This window comes from Notechis scutatus, chromosome 1 (genome assembly GCF_049901735.1).
Source record: "Notechis scutatus isolate UNSWTSFEM ecotype Mainland chromosome 1, rNotScu1.2, whole genome shotgun sequence".
Lineage (NCBI taxonomy): Eukaryota > Metazoa > Chordata > Lepidosauria > Squamata > Elapidae > Notechis > Notechis scutatus.
The window spans coordinates 42,683,190-42,706,647 of NC_142009.1; the positions used below are offsets into that span (position 1 = coordinate 42,683,190).

The 23,458-nt window shown below is 37.3% G+C and overlaps 2 protein-coding genes and 1 long non-coding RNA gene across 4 annotated transcripts; 2 read left to right on the top strand and 1 right to left on the bottom strand.

The window, feature by feature from the left end:
• Window positions 1–7,520: 7,520 nt before the first annotated feature.
• Window positions 7,521–8,525, bottom strand: LOC113422950 (uncharacterized). Its single transcript, XR_003372316.2, has 2 exons — window positions 8,384–8,525; window positions 7,521–7,928 (listed from the first exon to the last, which is right to left on the bottom strand). It is a non-coding gene; the product is annotated as an uncharacterized LOC113422950 (long non-coding RNA).
• A 110-nt stretch (window positions 8,526–8,635) lies between these two features.
• PTCRA (pre T cell antigen receptor alpha) lies at window positions 8,636–13,741 on the top strand. 2 transcript variants are annotated; one of them, XM_087962200.1, is made up of 3 exons: window positions 8,636–11,199; window positions 11,755–11,799; window positions 12,914–13,741. In XM_087962200.1, exons 1-3 carry the CDS (start codon window positions 11,028–11,030, stop codon window positions 13,051–13,053), a joined length of 357 nt encoding a protein of 118 aa, XP_087818326.1. In that variant the 5' UTR covers window positions 8,636–11,027; the 3' UTR covers window positions 13,054–13,741. The 2 variants fall into 2 exon arrangements, with proteins under 2 accessions (XP_087818326.1, XP_087818336.1); XM_087962210.1 differs by having other exon boundaries at window positions 10,783–11,199; window positions 12,917–13,664.
• Window positions 13,742–16,983: 3,242 nt separating this feature from the next.
• CNPY3 (canopy FGF signaling regulator 3) lies at window positions 16,984–23,105 on the top strand. Its single transcript, XM_026684120.2, has 6 exons — window positions 16,984–17,125; window positions 18,463–18,586; window positions 18,881–18,977; window positions 19,109–19,231; window positions 20,330–20,447; window positions 21,786–23,105. The coding sequence occupies exons 1-6, from the start codon at window positions 17,017–17,019 to the stop codon at window positions 22,016–22,018; spliced, it is 804 nt and encodes a 267-aa protein (XP_026539905.1). The 5' UTR covers window positions 16,984–17,016; the 3' UTR covers window positions 22,019–23,105.
• Window positions 23,106–23,458: the final 353 nt, after the last annotated feature.

Genomic DNA, 23,458 nt, shown 5'->3' on the forward strand with positions numbered 1-23,458 from the left:
TGGCATCTGAACCAATGTAAAATGGACTGGATTAGTGAGCAGAAGAAAGGAAAAATAAAAACAGAAATTCAAGGTCTAGTCTCTATTCCACCACCTACATTTGGACATTAGTCCTTTCATCTATAGCCAAGGCAACAGTTTCAATTATGGGACTCCAGTCTTAACTTCACAGCTTCTTATCCTAATTTCTATCCTGATCAGAAGTGTTTAGTAACTTTAGAATGGCTGCAGCTTTCATCCTTAAGGAAAGTATGATGCAAATAGACTTTTACCCATTGTGATCTTTTTTTAATGACCTTTTGCACAGTGCACATAAACGCACAGATTATCAACAGAGTGAAGATTGATGTAATCTTATACCTAAAGATATTCCTCCTTAATGTACAAATAGCATACTTCAAAATATAGTAAAACATGGAGATAACAGAAAGACAAAAACTCTTGTGGGTAAAGCAGCCTGGGCAATGATTGTGCCTAGATTGGCTTTGGTAAAGGAATGTAGAGATCATCTTGGAAGAAATGAACCCCAAAAGGAGTGAAACTAACTCAGTTTGTGCAAGGTGGATAGCATGTAACAGAACAATAGCCCTGCCTTGATTTTGTCCTGTATAATGTGGGGCAGACAAGCATTCAATATTCTGTTGTTATAACTTATCACAATAAAGTAGTGTTCCTGGAATTGTTGTATCTGTTTCACTTAAGCTTTTTCAAAATCTGTCAAGGTTGACTAATCCTACCTTCTGTTGGGATTATTTATCTAAACAGCCTTTTGTCATTATTATTGACATTGTGCAATCACTAATGTCACTAATAAGCTCATAATTAATTCAAGGCTGACAGCCCCAAAGAACCTTTTACTTATTCATGCCTTCCATTGAGGACCTGTATATTGCATTAGTCAAAAAGAGGGCTGTGAAAATATCTATACACCCCTCACATCCTGGACATGAGTTATTTCAACTTCTACCCTCAAAACGACACTATAGGGCAGTGGTCCCCAACCTTTTTTGTACCAGGGACCGGTTTCAAGCAGAAAATTTTTGCAAGGACGGGGGGGGGGGAGAGAAGAAGGAGGCTTCGCTCTCTCGCTGCTCCACCAGCCCAGGAAGAAACTGCTTCAAAGAAGCGGGGGGGGGGGGCTTTTCCTGTCGCCGCAGCTATTCCGAAGCACCCGTTTCACCCCCACCCCCACCCCGCCCGCCCGCGCGTGCGCGCTTCAATCCACAGTGTCCCGTTCTGCCTGCCTGCCTTAGTTTCTGGTTGTTTGGGAGCAGCTTCGGCTGAGAATAATAACTATTCGCCTCTTTTACTCAGCCGAAGCTGTTCCGATTCAACCATTAACGAAGGCAGGCAGGCAGGCAGGCAGAATTTTTTTAAAAAAAAAATTCTTTGCGGCCCGGTAGAGAGTGCTCCACGGCCCGGTACCGGTCCGCGGCCCGGTGGTTGGGGACCCCTGCTATAGGGCACTTCACACCAGAACTACGGTAGACACAAGGACAGTTTTTTCCTGAATGCCAATCACTCTGTTAAACAACTAATTCCCACAATGCTGTCAACTTATTTACTAAGACTGTATTACTGTTATTCCTCTCATCCTTATTAGTACCTATCTTTTCCCACTTCTGACTATAACCGTGTTACTTGTATCTTTACAATTTATATTGTTTTATTTGTTTCCTAGTATGATTTGATTGCTAATTAGTAACCTATGACTATCATTAAGTGCTGTATCTTATGATTCTTGACAAATGTAATTTTTTTCCTTTATGTACATTGAGAGCATATGCACCAAAGACAAATTCCTTGTGTGTTCAATCACACTTGGCCAAAGAAGAATTCCATTCTATTAATGACACCCAAATTCACACACTCCATTTTGCTAATCGATTTTTATTCTCAACTAGGAGAAAGGCAGTAAGTTGAAGAGATCTTTAAGTCCTACATTGCTGCCCATCTTCTGCTTCTGGAACAAAGTAGAGGAAGAACAGTATAGAGAGAAATAACAATTGGTACATGTATCAAAAATTCATTGAATGCAACCTTGTGCCTATTCAAGGAAGCTTTTTCTATTCTCATCTAACCACAGGAACATTTCTACTTCTCAAAACTAGTTAAGCATCTAAATCACGTTTGAGCAGGAAAACCAGCAATCATTGTCTTGCTTTTTTCTTTATAAACAGCCAGGTTAATGAACAATCTTCAACCTCTGAAGCCTCTAATATTAAAGCCTCTTTAATATTTAATAATAAATATTTAATAAATAAGCTTTTTCATTACTGTGACATTTGAACAGAGACATTATATTACTTAGAACAGGAAACTTAAGAGCACCTTACCCAGAAATTACATCAACACCAACCAGTGTTTGCATATCTTTTTAAAAAATCACAGTATTTTGCTGTAAACAATATATGGAGAACAGAAACTGCATGTCACTAATAATAGCAAAATTCTATTTGGATAAATAATCGCAGCAGAAGATAGGATTAGTCAACCTTGACTGATTTTAAAAAGGCTTAAGTGGCTTTGGACCTCACAGGGATCACCAGGAAACTGCAAGGCTGTTAATTTAGACTGGGATTAAAAAAAAAAAAACCTAAAAGACTGAACACCATAGCAACCACTTCCATCCCATTGCAAGAAAATTATATGGGCGTGTCCATGCGGTCATTAAGGAACAGGACTCTGTTTCTCAATTTTAGCAACTTGAAGATTATAGACTTCAATTCCCAGAATTCCCAGCTAGCATTATGGGAGTTGAAGTCCACGTATCTTAAAGTTGCCAAGGTTGAGTGCTCTAAGTACAGGAAGAGAAGATGTTTAATTGCTATTGAGGGGGGCATGTGGCCATTACTATGATTCTGTCCTAACCTTTCACCAGTCTTACAATTCAAGATGTTATTTCAGCCAATATTATTCAAACTCTGCTTAGGAACAGTATCATTTGTTTTCCAAAATGTCTTACACAACATGGGCTTCGTAGTATGAATTATTGAAGAAACTGCTGTTCCAATAGGTACTGTGTTTTTCTCCCCTAATCATAAAATGTGTATTTTGGTTTTCCTATAAAAGAGCAATAAAGTAGACATGGCAAAATTTAGGACAGGTTCATGTAGCACACTAATCCAAAGCCAAATAGCTTAGTGCATCACATTTAAAAGCCAGTTAGTTTATAAACTATGATTTGCTGCCGAGCATTTTCTGCAAATCTGTCCAGTTACAGGTTACTCGCTATACCATATTCAGACAAATCATGATTTAGTACAGCTAACTATGCTTTATAAAGAGGACCAACTTTGCATCTCATCAGTAGCTTCTCTGAATGATAATAGGCATCAACAGAGAGGAAAATAGTTTTAGGGAAATAAAAAACTGCCTTGCCAACAATCAGCATTTTACATGTAGCCACTTAGTAATACAGCATCAACAGCAGGTGCACTTCCAGAAGTTGTGACACATGACTTTTGGTTAAACTGCAGAGCACAACTATTCAGGTGCATGTTTGCTTGCAACAAGCAGAGGCTGACTTTGTGGCTTAAAAGATGTTAGCAGCTAGACATTAGGGTTTTCTTTAATTCTTCAGCACTCCTTGCTCATTTTCAATTTAAGGTGACACTTTTTTAAAAAAAAGCTGTGTAGACAAGTATTTGGAAAAAAAATAAGTTGTAAGTACAGTGGTACCTTGGTACACATTAATTGCTTTCAGAAGGTGCAATGAGTACCAAAAACAATGAGTACCAAACAATTTTTTCCCATAAGGAATAATGTAATGAGTCACAAGGCAGCTAATAGTGACAAGTTGTAGCTTGTGTGTTGAGTACAAACAAATAATGAGTACTGGAACAAAATGTTCACATCAAAATGGGTGGGCTGCTACCGATTTGTCCCAGTTCGGGAAAACCGGTAGCTTATTTTTTTTTAAAGACAAATTTTATTAGTTTTACAAAACAATACACAATCAAGGCATAATAACATAAAAGATCTTTTCTAAGAAAACCAATACAACATACAAAATAGTTTCAAATTATAATATATATGTTTACGTTATCTGTTCAACTTCATATCTTATCCCAACTTCTCCTTTTCATTCTATTATCCAAATTATATTTCTTGCTAATTAAAATTTTATTGCCTTTCAAAAACAATACACAAACATACAAAACATAAAACATAAAAAACATAAAACATCTTTTCTGAAAGCTGCTTAATTTCGGGTTAAAACTCTTCGCACAGACACAAATTCAAAAATCATATTTACTTTATATATCATTCCATATCTTATTACCATTTTCAATTTTCTATATAGCTTCTTCCCTCTTTTATCTTTCTTAGTTTTATTTTATTTATCTTATCTCAATTCAATTCATAATACCTATCATTCTTTGTCTGTTCTATTTCCAGCTATCCATTCATCTTTTCTCTTTAAATATACTTCTCCTGTACACTGATTGGAGTGACGTCTTTGACTCTTTCCCCTAACTTAATAATACTTAATATAACACTTAATTTATATTGGGATATATACTTGTCTATACTTGTCTACACAGCTTTTGGGACATTCTAAAATTACACAATAAATTTTATGAGAAAAACAAAAACACAATAACAAAATAAAAGCATATAAAACCACTATCAATACCATTAAAAAGCTAATCATATATATTGATGCTCATTTATATCTTAAACATTTTACTCTAAATACACATATAAAAACACAATCTTATGTACCTTCCAGAATCCCTTTTTCAATTAGATTTACCCATTGTCTCTAAATAAGTTTTGTTTCTTTAAATCTTGCTTCCCACCATTATGGCTTCTCATTCCCTCCTTTCTCTCTTGCTTATTCTTCTCCTTGCCCTTTTTACCCCTTTGTCTCTCCTCCTTCCTTTTCTTCTTCTGCTTACCCCCTTTCTGTTGTTTTCTAACCTTGTATCCACCTTTCATCTTATTTTTCTCTTTTTTGGTTGTTTTTTCAAACCTTAAAATCCCCTTTTTCTTTTCCTCTTTCTCCTCCTCCCCAAAAAGAACCCATTGTTCATCAAAGATGGCTTCTTCTTCTTCTTTGTCCCAGTCGTCCTGCTGCGTAGTCAATTTTTCATAAGTGCATACCGCCATTTCTAGAAATTGAAAAAGAGTGCCCAAAGTATCTTTTCCATCTTGTTCTTCTTTTTTATATTTTTGATATTCAATTTTTAGTTCAACCACAAGCAATGCCATCGTGAAGAGAAAAACTTTTTCCAAAACAACCACCCAAGTATTTTTAATCAAGAATAATTCCAAAAAGTTCCAAAGTCACCAAAGAGTCCAAATAAACTATTTCTTTTAATACTTTTTTTCTTTCTTCTATTTCTCTTTCTGGGGTTACTGTTTAATCAAAGAGTTCCAATTAAGATATATCTTTCTTTAAAGTTCTAGGCAATCTCCTCCTTTTTCAAATTCTGCTCCAATTTTTTTTCCTCTCCCTTCCCACTTACAACAACAATTTTCCTTTAAATGTTCAGAAATCCATACCTCCAATACAGGTTTTCCGATTTCTTAAGTTGTTAAATCCAATGTCCAGGAAACCTTTATCCCTTGGCTTTATATGGGGTGGGAGAGTGAAGAAAAAAAAACTTTCCCTTGACAGCTTTCTCCGCAGCTTTCCAATCTTCTTAGGGATACAATGTATCTTTCAGGCAATTCAAGCAATTCAGTTTCCAGGGTATTTGAAAGTTGTTATTGTCCCGGCTCAGCCAGCACTTTCACTTCTCCTGTTTCTTCTTTCTCCTTCCTCCAGCACAATCTTATCCAGCTGCCGGCTTCTTTGTGGCGGCCATTGCTGACCGCCGCTCCACCGCCTTGAGAAAAGGAGGTTATGCCGGGTGGGGAGGGGGTCTGCGATACCCCCAAACCCCTCTCCGGATCCTCCCTATCTTCGGCTGCCTCTACGGGGCAGCCTTATCCTCCAGACCCGTCAGGATCGGAGGCACCAAGACGGCTAGCGCAACAGGGATCGCGCAGGATCGCGAATCCCCGCCGCCGCCGCAGCCTGGCAAACCGGAAGTCGGGAAAACCGGTAGCTAATTTTATGGTTTGGCGAACAGGTAAATCCCATCCTCCAAGTTGGTGCTATCTAGTGAATTGGGGAGCTATAACCCACTACATCGGGAAAATACCCCATTGGGAAAGGTTAACTATCTATAAAGAGGCTTGATTGTGATGTTTCCACATACTTATATCTTCATTTTCTCCCTTAAAGATATTGTCCCGACACTCCTTTAATAAATTGTGGATTAACAAACCACAATGAAAAATGTCTATGGAGATTCTCAGTCATCCAGGTCATGGTTGTCCCAAAGGCACTTTTTCAAGAGGCAACTGGACTTTCTGGTTTTTCTTTTGTTTTTTCTCAGAGCTGAAGAAGCTTCTTGGATGAGAAGCGAAATGTCTTCCAAAAAACAAACAAACCAGAAAGTCCAGTTGCTTCTTGGAAAAGCACCTTTGGGACACAATGAAAAATCTTTTTGATTCCATCATGTCACTTGAAACCAGGCAAGCAACAACTCGTAACTGACTGACTGGCAACTTCAAAAAACTAAGCAAGATTATTATTATTATTACTATTATTAGGATTGTTATTATTATTATATGCCCAAAAATGAACTATGAAATACCCACAAGAGGAATAATTGCTGAAGATGACAAAATTAGCTGAGATAGCAAACTTGACTTGCTTAATTAATGGAAAGACAATATCTACATTTATTAATACTGAAAACCTGCTATGGACTTTTTGCTGAAAGAAAGAAAAAAATGAACTTGTGATTTAAGGGTTTAGAAAGAATAGACTATGGAAAGAAAGAATTTATGTTACAACCATAGAGTAAAATATAAACGTACTTGTAATTATTAAGAAGACCAGAAGTTGTTCTATATAACTTTTGTCTTTTTTTCTCTATTTATTTCTTTGCACTTTTTTACTGCTTTTCTTTTCATGTTTATTACAGTATTTTTTTAAATTAAACACATACGCATATATGCACACTACAATCTCAGAATCTTGAGACTATGTTTATAGCATTCGTCTCCCCTATGAACTTAGCTAGTGAAGGAAATCTACTGGCTGCTGTACTCAGTCAAATATGCTCAAAATGGTGGGAATGTTGGGCTCCATCTGGCAGGTCACACATTCTCTATTTTTGCTATCAAGATCTTGTATTTTGAGACCAAACTAAAACCCAAATATTTACAGTTATGTTTAATTCTATGTATTTCAATTATTTTTATAAGCCATGGTCTGTGAAATATGTGATTCATTTTACTTCACACACCACATTAAGCCAAAACTAAACAAACCACCTTATGATAAGTGAGAAATTTGAGCCCAGTTAAGAGTAGAAACTTTTAAGTTCCTTGCCTCACCTATATCTAGCAAAAGAATGTGAAAGGTATGTGCAGGTATGAATATATAACACCACAGAAATCATCTTTGGATATTGGCTTTCACGGAAACAAACTGTTATTTTTAACAGTACACTCAATCATTTTAGAACTGAAAGGCCAAGATATTTATTTAATATCCAATAGAGTGCTAAATCTCTCATTCAAAGTTTCCAACTCCACCACTTGGTCAAGCTTTTGTCTCCCACGGCTTGGGTTTCTGAGTCATCTGTGATGGTGTCGGACTCCCATTCGTGGCGGAGATATTTAACTTCTGGAGTCCAGGGATGTCCTGTCCAGTCTGGATCAGGTGAAGCATTTGTGAAAATGACACAGAGGTATCTGGAGCAGGAGGTGGGTCGGCAGGGCTGTTCTGTCCCTCTTCCTTGCTGTCACTTCCTGCCCTGGGAAATCCACTTGCGGTCTCCGCTACAGCAGATTCCATTTCTTCGGAAGGCTAATCCACAACACTGATCACCCGGTTCTTAGTGGAAACCTCAGGCGCGTCCCTAAACACGGGGAGAAATGGGATTTTTGCCATCTTTGCCTTTGGCCGCACCTTTGCCCCCCCTCCCCACCCTCAACCCTGAGAATGAACAGCCAACCGCCCGCGAAAAGGCTTCTTCCCAAGTAGTCCCGGGGCTCTGGCACAAATAACTCCTTCATTTGAAGGGCCATACATTTAGTCATCCCGTAATACGTGAGGAACGGGGCGGAGGACTCGACCTGCCACCCGCTTTGTGATCGCTTTGGTTTGGTGCTTCGAAAGAGCGACAGCTCCGCGGACTTTCAGGCTGAACATGCAGTATACAATTTCCTTCAGGGATCGCTCCCCCCCGCTTCCCCGTGTCGTGAATAGCGTGTTTACTGCAAAGCAGGGCCCCGCAGCGCTTCCTAAAAGCCCGGGAACTTCAAAGAGCCAGAGAAACCGTCCTGTTGCCCTACAGAACCCCTTCCGCCTTACCCATTCCAGAAAGAGAGAGACTCCGGGGGAAAAAAAGACCTTCAGTGCCAAACTCTTTTCCCCCCCAAAAGCGAAATCCCGCCCGCTTTACGGAATCCTTCCCGGAAGTTGCAATTAAGGCAGCCAGGAGGGAGAATGAGGACAGGCCGTACCAAGCTCGTTTTATTAGCGGGGAAATATCACAACTTGCAACTGGGCGCTATTCGGTTCTGGGCCTCTTTCGTTAACGAGAAATAAGGCTTTCTTTCCTCTGAAGGCCTTTGGCACTGGCAGAAATCGAAGTGTATTAGGCCAACTTTGGAAAGATATACTAAGTGACTTGGGGAGGGGGGGGACGACCCGGATTTTTGACAGCCCAGGTCTGATATTCATTCATAAGTTTAACTCAGTGTCTTCCAAACTTGGCAATTCTAAGAAGTATGGACTTCAATTCCCAGAATTCCCCAGTCAGCATTGGGAGTTGAAGTCCACACATTTTAAAAGTTGTCAAGTTTGAAAAACGCGGAGTTTAACCCTAATTTACAGTTCATATGAATTTCCAGAGAGGTAGTCTGGTGTGAAAAGGCAAGTGGGATGGGTCCTACTTAGAACTTGGATGAGAAAGCAAGAAACACGATCAAAGTTGCAGGTTTTAAAAAATTGCAAAAAAAAAAAAATAATAATCCCAGAAGGCAGCAGTGACAAATTACTTTTACATTTGCCAAGATGGTTCTGATTTTTTTTACAGCTCAAATCAGTTATCTCCAAACTACAGTACATAGATATATTCATTTTGGGTTATTTGTATGTTTGCTTTATATATATATATATATATATATGTACTGTTTATGTTTTAATTGGAAGCATCCCAGAGTCATGAATGTGGAGTAGACAGCTATATAAAATGAATAAATAATTCACGAAGTCACAAGTAGTAGAGCTGACTTGGCTTTACTTTTGGCTGAGTTAGTTGTTTGCAAAAACCACCAAGAATATTGTAGCATTTCAAATATTAATATGTGAATGGATCACAGATTACATTATTAAGTGCCTTGACAATAGTGACACAGGAGAATTAAATAAACAGCCATTGTTGAAAATGATCTGGTCAAAGACAGAATTACCTAAGAAATTACCATTAACAAATCTGGTCACTTTTTAGCATTCCCTGTATTTATTACTCTCCCCAATGAAGTCCACATATTGCCTATTTCAAGACAGTTCCTTGAAACTAAAGACAATGAGTCTGATTCAAGAAAGTTTGTTGTTTTAAAGAGTTACAAAACCTGTTCCAGTTGTCTTCCTTATTCCTCCCAACAGATGTTAACATGTTCTAAAACCTGTGAGAGATGCTAATTACACTTTGCCTTTTAAAAAAACTGTTTGTAGGTGTGTTGTATAAGTATATACTGTGGACATTGAAGAAGATATTGACTGAAAAATATTGGTGCTTTTGAATTTTGGTGTTGGAGAAGATTCCTGAGAATATGTGGACAACCAAGAAAACAAACCAATAGATCACTGAATAAATCAACTCCAAGTTCTCACTTGAGGCACAAATGACCAGGCTCAAATTATCCTACTTTGGATATATTATGCAGATATCTAGCTCTATAGAAAAGACTCTAATGCTAAGAAAGGAGGAAAGAAAGAAGACGACTAGCAACCAGCTGGATGGACTCAATTACAGTGATGACAAATGCACAGTAGGAAGACTGGGTTAGGGGCAAAATGCCATGGACAAAATCCATCTGTGTGGTCACAGAATAAAAAAAAATGAGTTGATGATACATTAACAGTCAATATATATACATGCTGTCCAGGGACAGTTTGAGATGGTTAAAATCAATAAATAAATGTGATGTGTATGTGTACAGGTGTTTGTATCATCTCTTCATGCTTCAGATACAGTTACTTTTTAATACTAATGCAAAATCTGTTTGTGGCAATGGCAATACAAAGAGACAAGCCATTTTGAAAATATAAAAAAGGAGAGTGACTTAAGCAAAAACTTTGAGGTTTTGCCAAGCAGCTGTGCAGCTGTTACCAATGGGAAAGGAAAACAGTGGTCAGAAAGAACTTCAGTTGAGTTTGTCAGTTACAAACACACATTTTCAGAAGCATCCTTGCTCCTTGAAATGATGCTGTGGGCTTTCCAAGTGAACCTGGCCTGGAGGCCATTTGGGCATCTCTTGATCATTGCAGTTTTCCAGCTTCTGACATGTGAGTAAATTTTTCAAAACTTCTTTGGAAAAAAGAAAAGAAAATCAATTGGAAAAACATAGGTGAGTTACATAAATAAGACAATGTAACAATTATGTGAATGAACATAAGTGACAGTACAAGGAGAAGGAAAGGAAGGAACTATATTTTTATGGAAAAAGAGATAAATCCTAGTGAACCTCCAAAAACAACAATAATCTTAATAATGCACTATTATTTCCATAGGGGAAAATAGTCTTCTAAACTAATTTTGAGCATGCATCTTTATAATAAACCATTTCTTTGAATAACAGGTCACCACTCCTTAGGTCTATTTTCAACTCTGACACCACCACTCTATCTGGAAATAAATGGTGAAAGAAAGACCCTGTTTATATGTTTGGTGAATGACTTCTCCGAGAACTCACTAGGAGTAATTTGGTTTTCTAATGGAAATGGGACCATGTTGGACTCTTATACTTACGGCATTTTCAAGGAAGAAGATGGCTCTTTCAGCACAATCGCACAAATTTCCATACCCAGCAAAGAATTTGAATCATGGAATATTGTCATTTGCTCGGTTGCACAAAATCAAAACTCAAGAATATGGAACACTACCTCTCTACAAATCTCTGGTATTTATCAAAGGGGGAAGGAAATATTTAAGAGTAAAAAATACATTAAATGATAATATTATTGCAATTAGTCATAAATTGGATTAACTCTGACTTAATGATTGTTTATTAAATAATACAGAGTTGACTACTTTAGCATGTCATGCCAAGTCATAAAATTTTTGCTTACAAGTGCGCCTGAATTCACAAAACAAGCAAAACCCAAACACACCGGGGCTTTGCTTCTCAATATAAAGTAATAAATTAATTTGTGCATGTTGGCCCCATATAAATAAATAACAATTTTATTAGGGTTGGCCAGACCAGAAATAGATATATCGGTTATCGCTAATAACTGAATTGGGTGCTTAAAAGTTTGTGAAGTCTTCTGACTTTTCAATATTTCTGCATAAACATTATGTAAAACATGATCTATTCTCCACACAAGTCCTAAAATCTAGATGAAGAGAATGCTGTTAAAAATCAATCTGTTCATTAACTTTACTAAAAACATGAATTACTTGGAAGCTTTAAGGATTCAAGAAAATAATGTTTCATACTATTATTTTTTTCCAGAGGAGCAACATATGGATGATCTATGCCTGTATGAAAATCAAGGAGGTAAACACAGAATATTTCTTTATGTTCCAAGTAGTTAGAGAGTCAGTTTTCAGAGGGGAGTTTGCTTCATTTGATCATTTTATATGGACCATTCATTTGATCATTGTTATTATGCTCTACCTTTTTTCAGTCAACAGAAAGGCTGCCCTTGTAGAGCATTCAGAAACTTCAACTGGTGGAAATATAGCTACATAAATGGTGCCGACTATATGGCACATGTAGCACCATTATTCCTCGAGCTGCACTACCTGCTGGTGTGTTTCCGGGTGTAATTCAAGGTGCTTATCACCTTTAAAGCCCTACGTAGCTTGATACTGGGTTACCTGAGTGACTGTCCTTTTCTACAAGTTTCTATCCATCTAATCCAATCCAACAGATTGGGCTTGCTGTAGAACCTGTCAGCCCAAAGGGTGTCAGCTGCCAGGGACTAGAAGACAGCCTTTTTAAATGTAGTCCTGCCTTATGGAATATTTTCCCCTCAAAGATTAAAATGGCCCCAATCCTGTTGGCTTTTTGCAAAGCTGTAAAAACTTGATTGTGTACCCAGGCCTGGGCTTGGAATGTGTTAAGGGTCCCATTGCTTAGTTTTACTATTAGTTGATTAATCACCACAGCTGCTATTTGTACTTAGTGATTTTGTGGATGTTTAATCATTTTAATTTTTTAAAATTGTTTTATAATTTTAAAATTGTAAGCTGCCCAGAATCACTTGGTTGAGTTTGAATAAATAAATAAATTGAATAAATAATCAATCCAAATAAAACCTATTGAGGTTTAACTAATTCACCGAATATTATCAGAATGTCGCATGTCTGAATACTATATTTTTGTTTACATGATTTCTATGAGACTAAAGTAGCTGAACAAACAGATTAAAATAATATTTATGATTTTTCAACCAACAGAGCAAATGACTTGTAAAACTGTAGTGACACACATTAACAATTTACTGTACAGTAATACATCCTGGTTCTGAACTTCTGGTTTAAAGCAAGTTCAAAGAGATAGTTAATAAAAGCACCAAAATTTTCATTTGAATACATCAGGACCAAAAATGTCTGAGTATTTGCTACAAATATTACTCTATAATATGGTTCTTGTTTGCTTTTTATAGTAGTGGAGGAACAGATGTTGTCTACTGAAATTCTGCATAATCGTACACAAGAATTACATCTTCTGGCCATCAGAACTTTGCTGTTCAAGTTCCTAATGTTTAATGTACTGATGACCTGCTGCATCCTTTACAAAAGATAAGCAAAATTGTAGTGCATTGTTACTATAAGCTCAAATTATTAAAAAGAAACATGAAAAGAACTGCTAATATTTTTAAATGCATTAAATGCTTCAAGGAATCTGGAACAGACTGCCTCAAACAGCAATGAACTTAAATTGGTCATCTGTTTATCAGATATGCTATGAATGTAGCACAAGGTAGCTTACGGCACACTTGAGGTCCAATCCTATCATTTTGTGATGTCCATTCAGAATTCCAGTCATAAGGAAGTATTCAGTTATTAACTCCCGAGTTCCAGCAACTGGATGATGGAGGCAATCTTTGATAAAACTTAATCAATGGGAACTCTGCATGTGATGGCCTCAAGACACATCGGACTGATTCCATGTTGCTGCTTAATCATCAGGATTAATGCAATGTAAGAATTTAAAATGTGCTACCTTAATCATTTATTAAACCATGTCTGATTCATTAAATCATCATCATCTTTTTTTCAGGCTTATGTGGAAGTTTTAAAAAAGACTAGCATGAATTAAGGCAGTGTTTCTCAATCTCAGCAACTCTAAGATATATGGACCAACTCCGAGAATTTCCCAGCTAGCATTCCCCTTTCTCCATTCTGTGGGTTCCCTTACTCCCTTGGGGTGGAGATGGCTGCTTTGTTCATTGGTGCTTTTTTCTCTCTCAATAAAAGCTTTGATATCCTTGCTTGAGGTGTTTTTCTTTTCATGAGCCATTTTGCAGGGAGCATCCTAAGAATTGGAGAAATGGAGAAGGGAACTTTATAAAGTTCTTGAAGTTAATAACATACAAAATGTTTGATCATCTTTTGTGTTATCATCAAGTGATCAAAGACTAACAATTCAATCCAATGTATATTTATATTAAAAACTCACTGAACTCAATGATTTCTTCTTAAATGCATTGGATAATTAGTCTGTCAGTCTATATGGCAAGATCAGAGCAACCATGCACACCATGTAGTTCAGCTAACAAAAATAGAGCTTGATGTTTATTACAAAACAGCTAGAAAAATGAGACAAAGCATGCAAAAGCAGAAAGAGACTGAAAGAGAGAGAGGGGGAGAGAATCACAGGAAAAGCATATTGTGGGAAATAAGTACTGTATGGACAGTTCCAATGTGAGTAGCTTTTAGTTATTCCAGTTTTAAATCTATGTATGGTGTGGGAATAGAAGAGAGATGGGAAGTAGACCACAGGTGATCTATACTGTATTCTGCAGCACAAAGAAAACAATTTCATAGATGAGGATGGGGTATCAGAATGGAATTATTTTATTTATTTATTTGATTTGCCAATTGTTTACAAGATAATAAGTATAAGTGTATACATAGTTGTGAATACATGAAATGGGTACATATAAGAAAAAGAAAAGAAGAATAAGAGAAACAATAGGACAGGGACGGTAGGCACGTTGGTGCACTTATGCACGCCCCCTACAGACCTCTTAGGAAAGGGGTGAGGTCAATAGTAGACAGTCTAAGGTTAAAGTTTTTGGGGTTTGGGGAAGAAACTACAGAGTCGGGTAGAGTATTCCAGACATTGACCACTCTATTGTTGAAGTCGTATTTCCTGCAATCAAGTTTGGTGCGGTTAACTTTGAGTTTGTATCTATTGTGTGCTCTTGTGTTGTTATGGTTGAAGCTGAAGTATTCATTGACAGGTAGGACATTGCAATGTATGATTTTATATACCATGCTTAAATCAGACCGAAGACGGCGTAATTCAAGGTTTTCTAGTTCTAGAATTTCAAGTCTGGTGGCATAAGGTATTCTACAACGAGTAGAGGAGTGGAGAACTCTTCTTGTGAAATATTTCTGGACTTTCTCAATTGTGCTAATATCAGATACGTAATGTGGGTTCCAGACTGATGAACTGTATTCGAGTATTGGTCTAGCAAATGTTTTGTATGCTCTGGTTAGTAGTGTGATATTACCAGAGAAAAAGCTATGTAGGATTAGGTTAACAACTCTTAATGCCTTTTTGGCTATGTAGTTGCAGTGGGCTCTAGCACTTAGATCATTAGAGGTGAGTATTCCAAGGTCCTTTACAGAGCTTGGGTCATCAACAAGATCTTGACTATTCAGCTTGTATTTTATTTTCTGATATTTTTGCCAATATGTAAGACAGAGCATTTATTTGTTGATGCAATACCATCTGATCCCTAATTATTTTTTTCCCCTAATTATTATTTTTAATTAATCCCTAATTATTATTTTTAATTATCTGATCCATAATTATTGCATAATTATGCAATACCATCTGATCCCTAGAAACTTTTGTCTCTCTAGAAATAAAGGGCTGAAATTTTGAGGTGTGTAGTTTTAAGCAGAGTGAAGACTTCAAGGTAAGGGGAAGTTTTATTAAACCTTTCCCAATTGTAGCCATACTGATAAAACTGAACACCCATGTTTCTATTAAGAAAGGTGGAAGGAAAAAGAACAACCAGCAGCAAGATGGATACTCAGTGGAAACATAGGACACTATTGGAAGAACTAAAGGACCAGGCTAAAAATAATCATGGAGATGGTGTTCGCTTCCATGTGGTCACTAAGTGTCGATAACAATTTGATGGCACATAATCAAGATTGTAATCATTTACAAATTTATGTAAGAAAAAGCACCATTGCTTAGTGGAATGTACAACTGTCCTACTGCATATTTGTAAATAAGATTTCCCACATTGGATGTCTTATAGTTGCACTTCATCTTCCACTTCCCTATTCCTCTATCCAGCAGAGAGAATCAATTGTGGGAATTGGTCCTATATATTTGGAGGGTGCCCATTTGCAGAAGACTCCTAAGCAGAATGAGGCAGCTGCCTTAGGCAGTTCCCAGTGAACACCAGCAAATTGTAACCTCATTCTGCTTTTGCATTTGTAAGGTGACCAACTGTCCTCCCTTACTTCTTTTGTAAGTTCTGTCCTCTCTCGAAAAGTGTCCTCCTACACCTCCTCCTTTTTGATATTTGAAGACTAATCTGTAAATCTCTGTATTTGATCGATGCCGATCCGATCCGTTGTGTGTAATGTAACTTATTTGTATTTGACATGACGATTCGTCAAGCCTTGGTACAGTGCGCCGAGACGCGATTATGAGACGCATGCGCTCCACAGAGAATTGTTCTGAGTGTGCCACGCGCAAGAGTGCGCCACACGCAAGTGGCTTTGGCTTTTTTCTTCAATTTGTGTTCTCCTCCTTGTAAAAAAGTTGGTCACCTTAGCATTTGTACTGCCAGGAAATAACAATTTCAAAATATTTTAGGCAACATTTTGGTCTGAATAGTATTTGTTTAAGAGGTGCCAATTTTTGCTCAGCCTCAGCAGCAAAATGTCTGGAGCCTATTTCCAAATAGCATGCCTGTCAAATATGTTGAACTACAACTCCCAGAATTCTCATTTAGTTCCATTATCATTTTCTTCAGGCCAGATCTAGTTAGAAGCACGAAGCAAAGGAAGGTCCATCTACTCCACATCTTCTCTATTACAAGTGAAACCTGAATCATATAAGGAAAGCACACCGAACTTTACTACTGTACAGCACTGAACTTTACTACTGTACAGCATTCAACATGCCCTGGAACCAATCAGGAAGCAAGCACTTCGCTCCCACCCATTCATCCCGTCTTCTCTAACGAATGGGGTAAGCGTAATAAACAGGGACGGAATCAGACCGGCCAATCAGAGAGTAAGGAGGGTAGCACTTCAAGGGTAGAAGGAGGAGGACAGAGCACGCTTATTGGAGAAATGAGAGCGCTATGTGAGTCTTCGATTGGCTGGCAAGCGAAGCAATCCGAGCCGTCTGTTGGAAGGTGCCACGACTGTGGCCGCAATTGGTTGGTACAGCTGGTTGTTATAGTTACATTAGAAGAGGAGGATCCCGGAAGCGGAGGGTGGATTATGAGTATTAGTTCGTGCGGCTGTTGTGCCTGTGGCGGCGTGGCAACCTTAAGGGAGGTCATCGATGGCTTCGGGCGTCGGTGCTTTATTGGTCTTGCTGCTGGTTCCGGCTGGGCTGTGGGGAGCCGTCGCTGATGACAGCGACTGGGTTAAACTACCCAATAAATGCGAAGGTGAGCTTGGATTCAGGAGTACTGATGGGATCTGGAAGGAGTGGATGAAAAGTCTCGAATCTGTAGCGGCGGTTATTTAGATAGAAACTTAGATGAGGCAAAGTTTGTCTAGTAAAGTCCAGCTAGGAGGATGATACCAATGCACCACAAGACAGTTAAATATTTTTGCAAGGATAGTCCCAGAATGAATGGAGCACTGATCTTGTCTTACTTTTGTCGAAAATTACGGTATTGATTACGTTCTTGTCTTTAAAATGCTACAATGCTCTGAAGGTGAAACAATGTTTGGATATAAAATAATATATTTATCTCCGGCAGCACTAGATCAATACCTTCTCCTAATTGCTAGTTATTTTTAAGTTGTAATCATGAGAGTAACATATAGTGAGATAGTACAATAGATTTACGGGATGGGGCAGGCAACAATATAGGGAGTAGGGAGTAATTGTGTTTAGAAACTCCTAATATGAGGAAATGTTTATATACTTCAAATGTAGTTATTACATTTGTTTGCTGCCCATCTCTCCACAAGGCAACTAATGTAATAACTAATGAAATGACATTAGTGCTACAAAGTTATTTGGGAGGTGTAAAATAAATGATTTTAATCTGGGAATGATGGGATAACATTCTCATCATTATGTTTTTTTTTTATATTGCAGCCTATTAGCTGCTTGGAGAGTTTAAAAGTACACCAGATATAAATGTTAGCAAATAAAATAAATTATATGACAGGACTTTATTACTATAGCGAATGATAACCACGAAATGGCTGTTTTTCAAAGAAGGCTGGGGTTTTTAGTTAAAAACGTTATGGTATTAATAGAATGGAAAAAGGATCTGAAAAAATGTTGTCACTAAAATAGGGTGAGATGAGTAAAAAAGAAAAGAGGAACAGAAAGAAATATGATCCCCTAGGTGTGAGTTTTTAAAGTTTTTAAAGTAGGTAGCATTGCAGTGTAAAGAAAGCAAACTGAATTTAGACTGAAAAAATGAGTTCAGCAAAGCTAGTTGTGTGGGCTCATTGGAACAGCAAATGTATGTTTTGTTTTATTATGTAAAGAATTTCTGTGGTTGCCTAATTTCAAAAAATGTGGTTCTGGATAGCATAGAGCAATGCATGGTATAAAGAGTTTAGTACTATGTGTATGTGAATTTTCATTATATCCATGCATAGCAAGTCATTAAGTTTTGCAAATGGAGTAGTGAGGCTACTCAACTGCTTTACAGAATGTTCATTGCCATAAGCTAGTGGAAAATTGAGCAACATTTGTAATACAGCAGATCAGCAGTCACAATTACCATTACTAATTGTTTTGAATTTTGACTGTATTTAGTTTGCAAGTATGTTGCTTTGGAACTGAAGACTTCCTTCGATGAAACTGGCAAGACCAAGGAGGTGATTGACACGAAATATGGCTTTTTGGATGGCAAGGGATCCAAAATCAAGTACACAAAATCGTAAGTGGAACAAGGTTGTTGAGAAATGCAACAGGTTTTTATCTTGGCTTTTCCCTCAGGATTCACAGAGGAATCCTGAGAATGGATTGAGGTATAAACAAAATGCTAAAACATGAATTACAAAGTAAAGTGCCATAGCATTGGCAGACAAAAAAACGTGGAGGTAGCAAATGGAAGATTAAACTGGCCATTTGTTCTCCATAATTAAAGCAACCTGAGTTTTCATTTTCATAGTTGAAATAATAGACATCCAGAAATGCTGTTTAATTTCCCAGCATTCTTTTCTGTCTGCAGGGACATTCGACTGATCGAAGTGACAGAAAACATCTGCAAGAGGCTTTTGGAGTATAATTTGCACAAAGAAAGATCAGGAAGCAACAGATTTGCAAAGGTTTGTAACTTAGAATTCTTCTAGCATTTATTGCATAATTTTTACAAGCATTAACTTGCATTACTTGTTCCTCACTTTCCTTTGGCAGTCTCGGTGTTTTCAAAGTATATTCTTTATTCACTCTATTTTAGGGTATATCTGAGACATTTGAAACTCTTCATAACTTGGTGCACAAAGGAGTAAAAGTAGTGATGGACATTCCATATGAGTTATGGAATGAAACCTCTGCAGAAGTGGCTGATCTTAAGAAACAGGTATGGTAGTTGAAGGACCTTTATTTTTGCACTGGTAATATTTTTAAAAAAATATGATAGTATTCCTCCAGTTCCACATGATGTTAGGAAACTTTGCCTGAGGTTTCCCTTTCTTTGAATCTACTATTTTTAGCCTTCAAGGGCTGCAGGGACATGGAGTGGGTGGAACCTATCTTTTTTCAGTTTGGAGGACGGGGCTTTAATTCACAGAAGAATGGATGAGGCTGAATGTGTTTATATACCTTAAGTCATTTCTAAAAAAATATATCATCAAGAATTGCTATTCTGCCTCAAAATTTCAGTATGATGTAATCTGGGGAGGCTCTGAGGGCCCCAAAAAAGAAGATCTTTCTGAATGGTCAGTTACTTCAAAAAAAATTAATGAAACATCTCATTAGCTAACATTTATGTTAATCTGAATATTTACAAAGAATTTAGAGAAATTGTTTCGGAGGGCGACTTTTGAAGCTTCAGTGGTTTACTAGATCTTTACTCTTGATTCTGCCAATCACCATTTGGGAAAAAATGTAAATGTATATTTCTAAAGACTGGAGGCCTTCTGAGTAGGGGGGGATTTCAAACTAAGAATCAAGTAAGATCACAGAGAGAAATTAAGCCTTGAGTATGTCTGGGTATGGTCTTCTCAAAAGGTCTGTACTATTGGGGCGGGGTGCAGTCTGCTTTGTGCAGCCAGGCTAGAAGGCACATGATAACAGAATTTCCTGAAGAAAAGCAGATCCAGGTGTAGTTGGAGCCTGGATGGGGGATTATCCAGAAATCCTTCACACACTGGTCTTAATTATGTAATGGGGTAAAATGTAATCAATATAGTCTAATTTAACTGCTGGGATTTGGAAATAAAACATGTAAATCTAGAATTCTAAAAATACTGAACTTCCTTCTCTACTCCTTTCTCTTGTGTTATTTTTGGTCTGTTTCTGTTATTCTTCAGTGACCGGTTTCTGAGGCACCTGAATAGTTATTTTATAACAAATGACATTATCTACAAAATGTGAAAAGATGTGGTGTGAAACCTTGGGTTTCTCTGAAGAGTCATGCTTTCATGATTTTGGTTTCCCTCTCACTTTTATCTGCTAGTGTGAGACAATGGTGGAAGAATATGAAGATGTGATTGAAGATTGGTATAAAAACCATCAACAAGAAGACATTTCCCAGTTTCTATGTGCAAATCATGTGTTGAAAGGAAAGGATGCCAGTGAGTTTCCCTTTCATGGAATTGATTAAAGTGGGTGGCTGGGATCTAGGGATGCTTGTGCAGCACAGTCCCATCTCCCCCCCAAAAAAAAAAAAAAAAAGGTGGGAAACATGTTTTTCTGTGCAGTGTCAAGCTCTGCATTTCGGGAAGCATGAAAGAAATAAAAATAGGTGGGAAGAATAATCTTTTTTCACTCTGCTTTTTCATTTTCTGCCCAGTTGCTGCTAATAAAAGGATAGATGTTCCTCGCCAGGTACTGCTTAGAGAAACCTTTTAAATTTAGGCCAAACATCATACTTTTGTGACTTATTAAGTAACACATTGGATTCCATGGATAGCTCTTTCTTTCTTTCAGAAAAGGGAACCAAATTGGTAAAAATTTATTTTCTCCCAAAAAATTATGCTGAGTCCAGCTTTTAAAACAACTGGGTGGCCAAGGCCCACCATGGCAGCCCCATTCTTTAACTTAATGGAAGTATTCTGGTTAGGAAACAAGAAATGACATAGTCAAAGAGATAGACGTCTGCCCCTTCACTACATTTTATGAAAAACACCATGATGCCTGGTTGCTCAGGCCACATGGGAAAAAGTGTGGTTTATTTAGTTTTAGTTTTTTAGTTCTTTTTTAAAGAATTAATTTATTTTTAAAATCCATACACTATAATCAAAATAAACCATGACTTATCTCAGGGTACAATTCCAATTCTTTGGCACTTAAAGTGGTTCTAAGATTGGGTTGGCCACTAGAGTTCTAGTGTTTGTGAATCAGATTAATTAGAATAAATTAATGAATTTCCTTTCTTGGCTCTTTATGAAAAAACATATTAAAAAGAATTATTATCCTTAAAAGCCAAGACTGTTGCTGAGAGCTGCTTTCCATTTTTGTTGCTAAGGGAAAAGAGGTAAATATAGCAATTCTTACTTTAATTTTTTTTTTTGCTTCATGTCTGAGAAGGATGGAATTGAAAGCCAATTTTATTCATAGGTAGATTTCATTAATTAAAAGGAAGAGGTGACTTAATCAGGATATAATGTTAATACAGTAGTTTCAGTTGTAGATGATGCAAAGTTTTTCTATGCTTAGTATTAACCTTCGATCTGTTTAGCAGAATTGACATTTGCAGGTCCTGTCTTTCTTAAATGTCACATCTTCACAATAGTTCTGTGAAATATTAACCTGGAATCAACTCAGCAGTCCCTGGTCTCAGGAACTAGTAATTTAAACTGAATGGAAATTGTAACAGTTGAGAGAGGAAGAAAAATAGTGATGTTTAAGTCAGGATAGATGGAAGTGGCAGTTTGATGATAACTTAGGAACTGTTTTTGTCCTTTTTCTAGGCTGTCTGGAAGAAACGTGGGCTGGGAAAAAAGGAGACTTGGCAAATACAGGGCAGAAGACCAAGAAAAAGGAAGGGAAGGCAAAAAAGCCTTCAAAGAATAAAAAACGCTCCAAGGCTGACCAAAAAACAGAAAACATGCAACCAAGCACATTAGAGACACCTGATCAGACTGAAAAGGAAGATGATGATCAGAAGCTAGCTTCACATTCACGCAGCACGGATGAACTGTAGGATCTTCAGAGTCACATTCTATCCACACTTGTCTTGTGGGTTTGCAAGCTTGTATTTGAACCACTGATAATTGCTGTGGCCTGTGGGAGTTGCAAGAAGGTCCATATTGTTGTGAAGAGGAAGTGGAGAAATGGGCAATGATCATGGTCACTTGAAACTGAATTCTTCAGTGTTACTACACCTCAGCAAAGGCAAGGTACAGGAAGCCAGCTTGCCACTTGTATTCTTTGGTGGACAGTCAAATTAGAAGTGCTGTGGAAGATGCAGTTGAGCTGTTAACTATCTAGTCTATGTGGCTTGCCTTTGGAAACTGAGTTTGCTGCCCTCATTAATTCTCTATCCCATCGCTTCTGACTTTGACTTGCTGGACAACATTGATGAAAAAAGCAAAATGAAAAGCATAAACAAAGACACTCTGATCTTGTGACAGTTCATTTTCCTGCCATATTCTTGGATTTGGCTGTATCTTAAGGTCTCTAACTTGTACATTCTATTAGGGGGTAAGATACGTTTAGTGCTATCCTTCCTTATTAAACAGAACATTGTTCATTTGGGAGGAAGTAAGAATGAAAATTCTGTCAGGATAAAGGGCATTGAGTTTCTGTTCTGTTTCTTTTTTTTTAAAGTCCTTAACAGTAAGGAATCAATACTTCAGCCATTTCAATGAGAGGAGCATTTACATATGTCTTTGTTGATGCTTCCAAACCCCAAAATGTGTTTCTGAACATATTGTAGTCATGCTTACCATTTTCTGAAGTTTTTTAAAATAAAAATGTAGGGTATTTTTTGCATAATGCGTGTTTCATTTAGTTCCTACACTGACCATATCTGTTCCAGAGAATGCACCTATTATCTCTGTTCTGTGTTCAGAGTGATATAACACTTTTTCTTCAAGGGACTAAGGAATGAGATAGCCAAGAACCTCCAGGTGCAAAGTGGTCAACTAAAGATCATTTTCAGACTGAATCCACATGCTTGTTTCTGTATGAATCATTTATGAGTTCTGTTATTAATCTTTTATTATTGGACAAAACATATTTGTGGAGTTGCTGAAAAGTGGTATTAAAATAAAGGTGGTGTCCTATAAGAGGAACAGTTGTCTCTGAGTTGTTTCACACATTATACTAGGTCATAAAGTGATTTGTATATCATTGTTTATGACTTAGAACGTTGTGACTATTTAGCACAATGTGTGAATCCAGCCAATGTCTGCAAATTTTATTATGAAATTCCTTTGCCATGAGTTGAAAAGAATTGTGGCATGTCAAGTTAAGTGATCAAATGGATGTTTAAGCCAGCAAATGAACACCTGGGTGTAGCTATCTGGCCTTTTCATTTTGTTCTCAGACCTTTTTTCATATTCTTTTTTCATATTCTTCTCATACTTCGAGTAGGACAAAGCTGGAATGTGTTTTGCTATAAGATATAACAGAAGAGGGT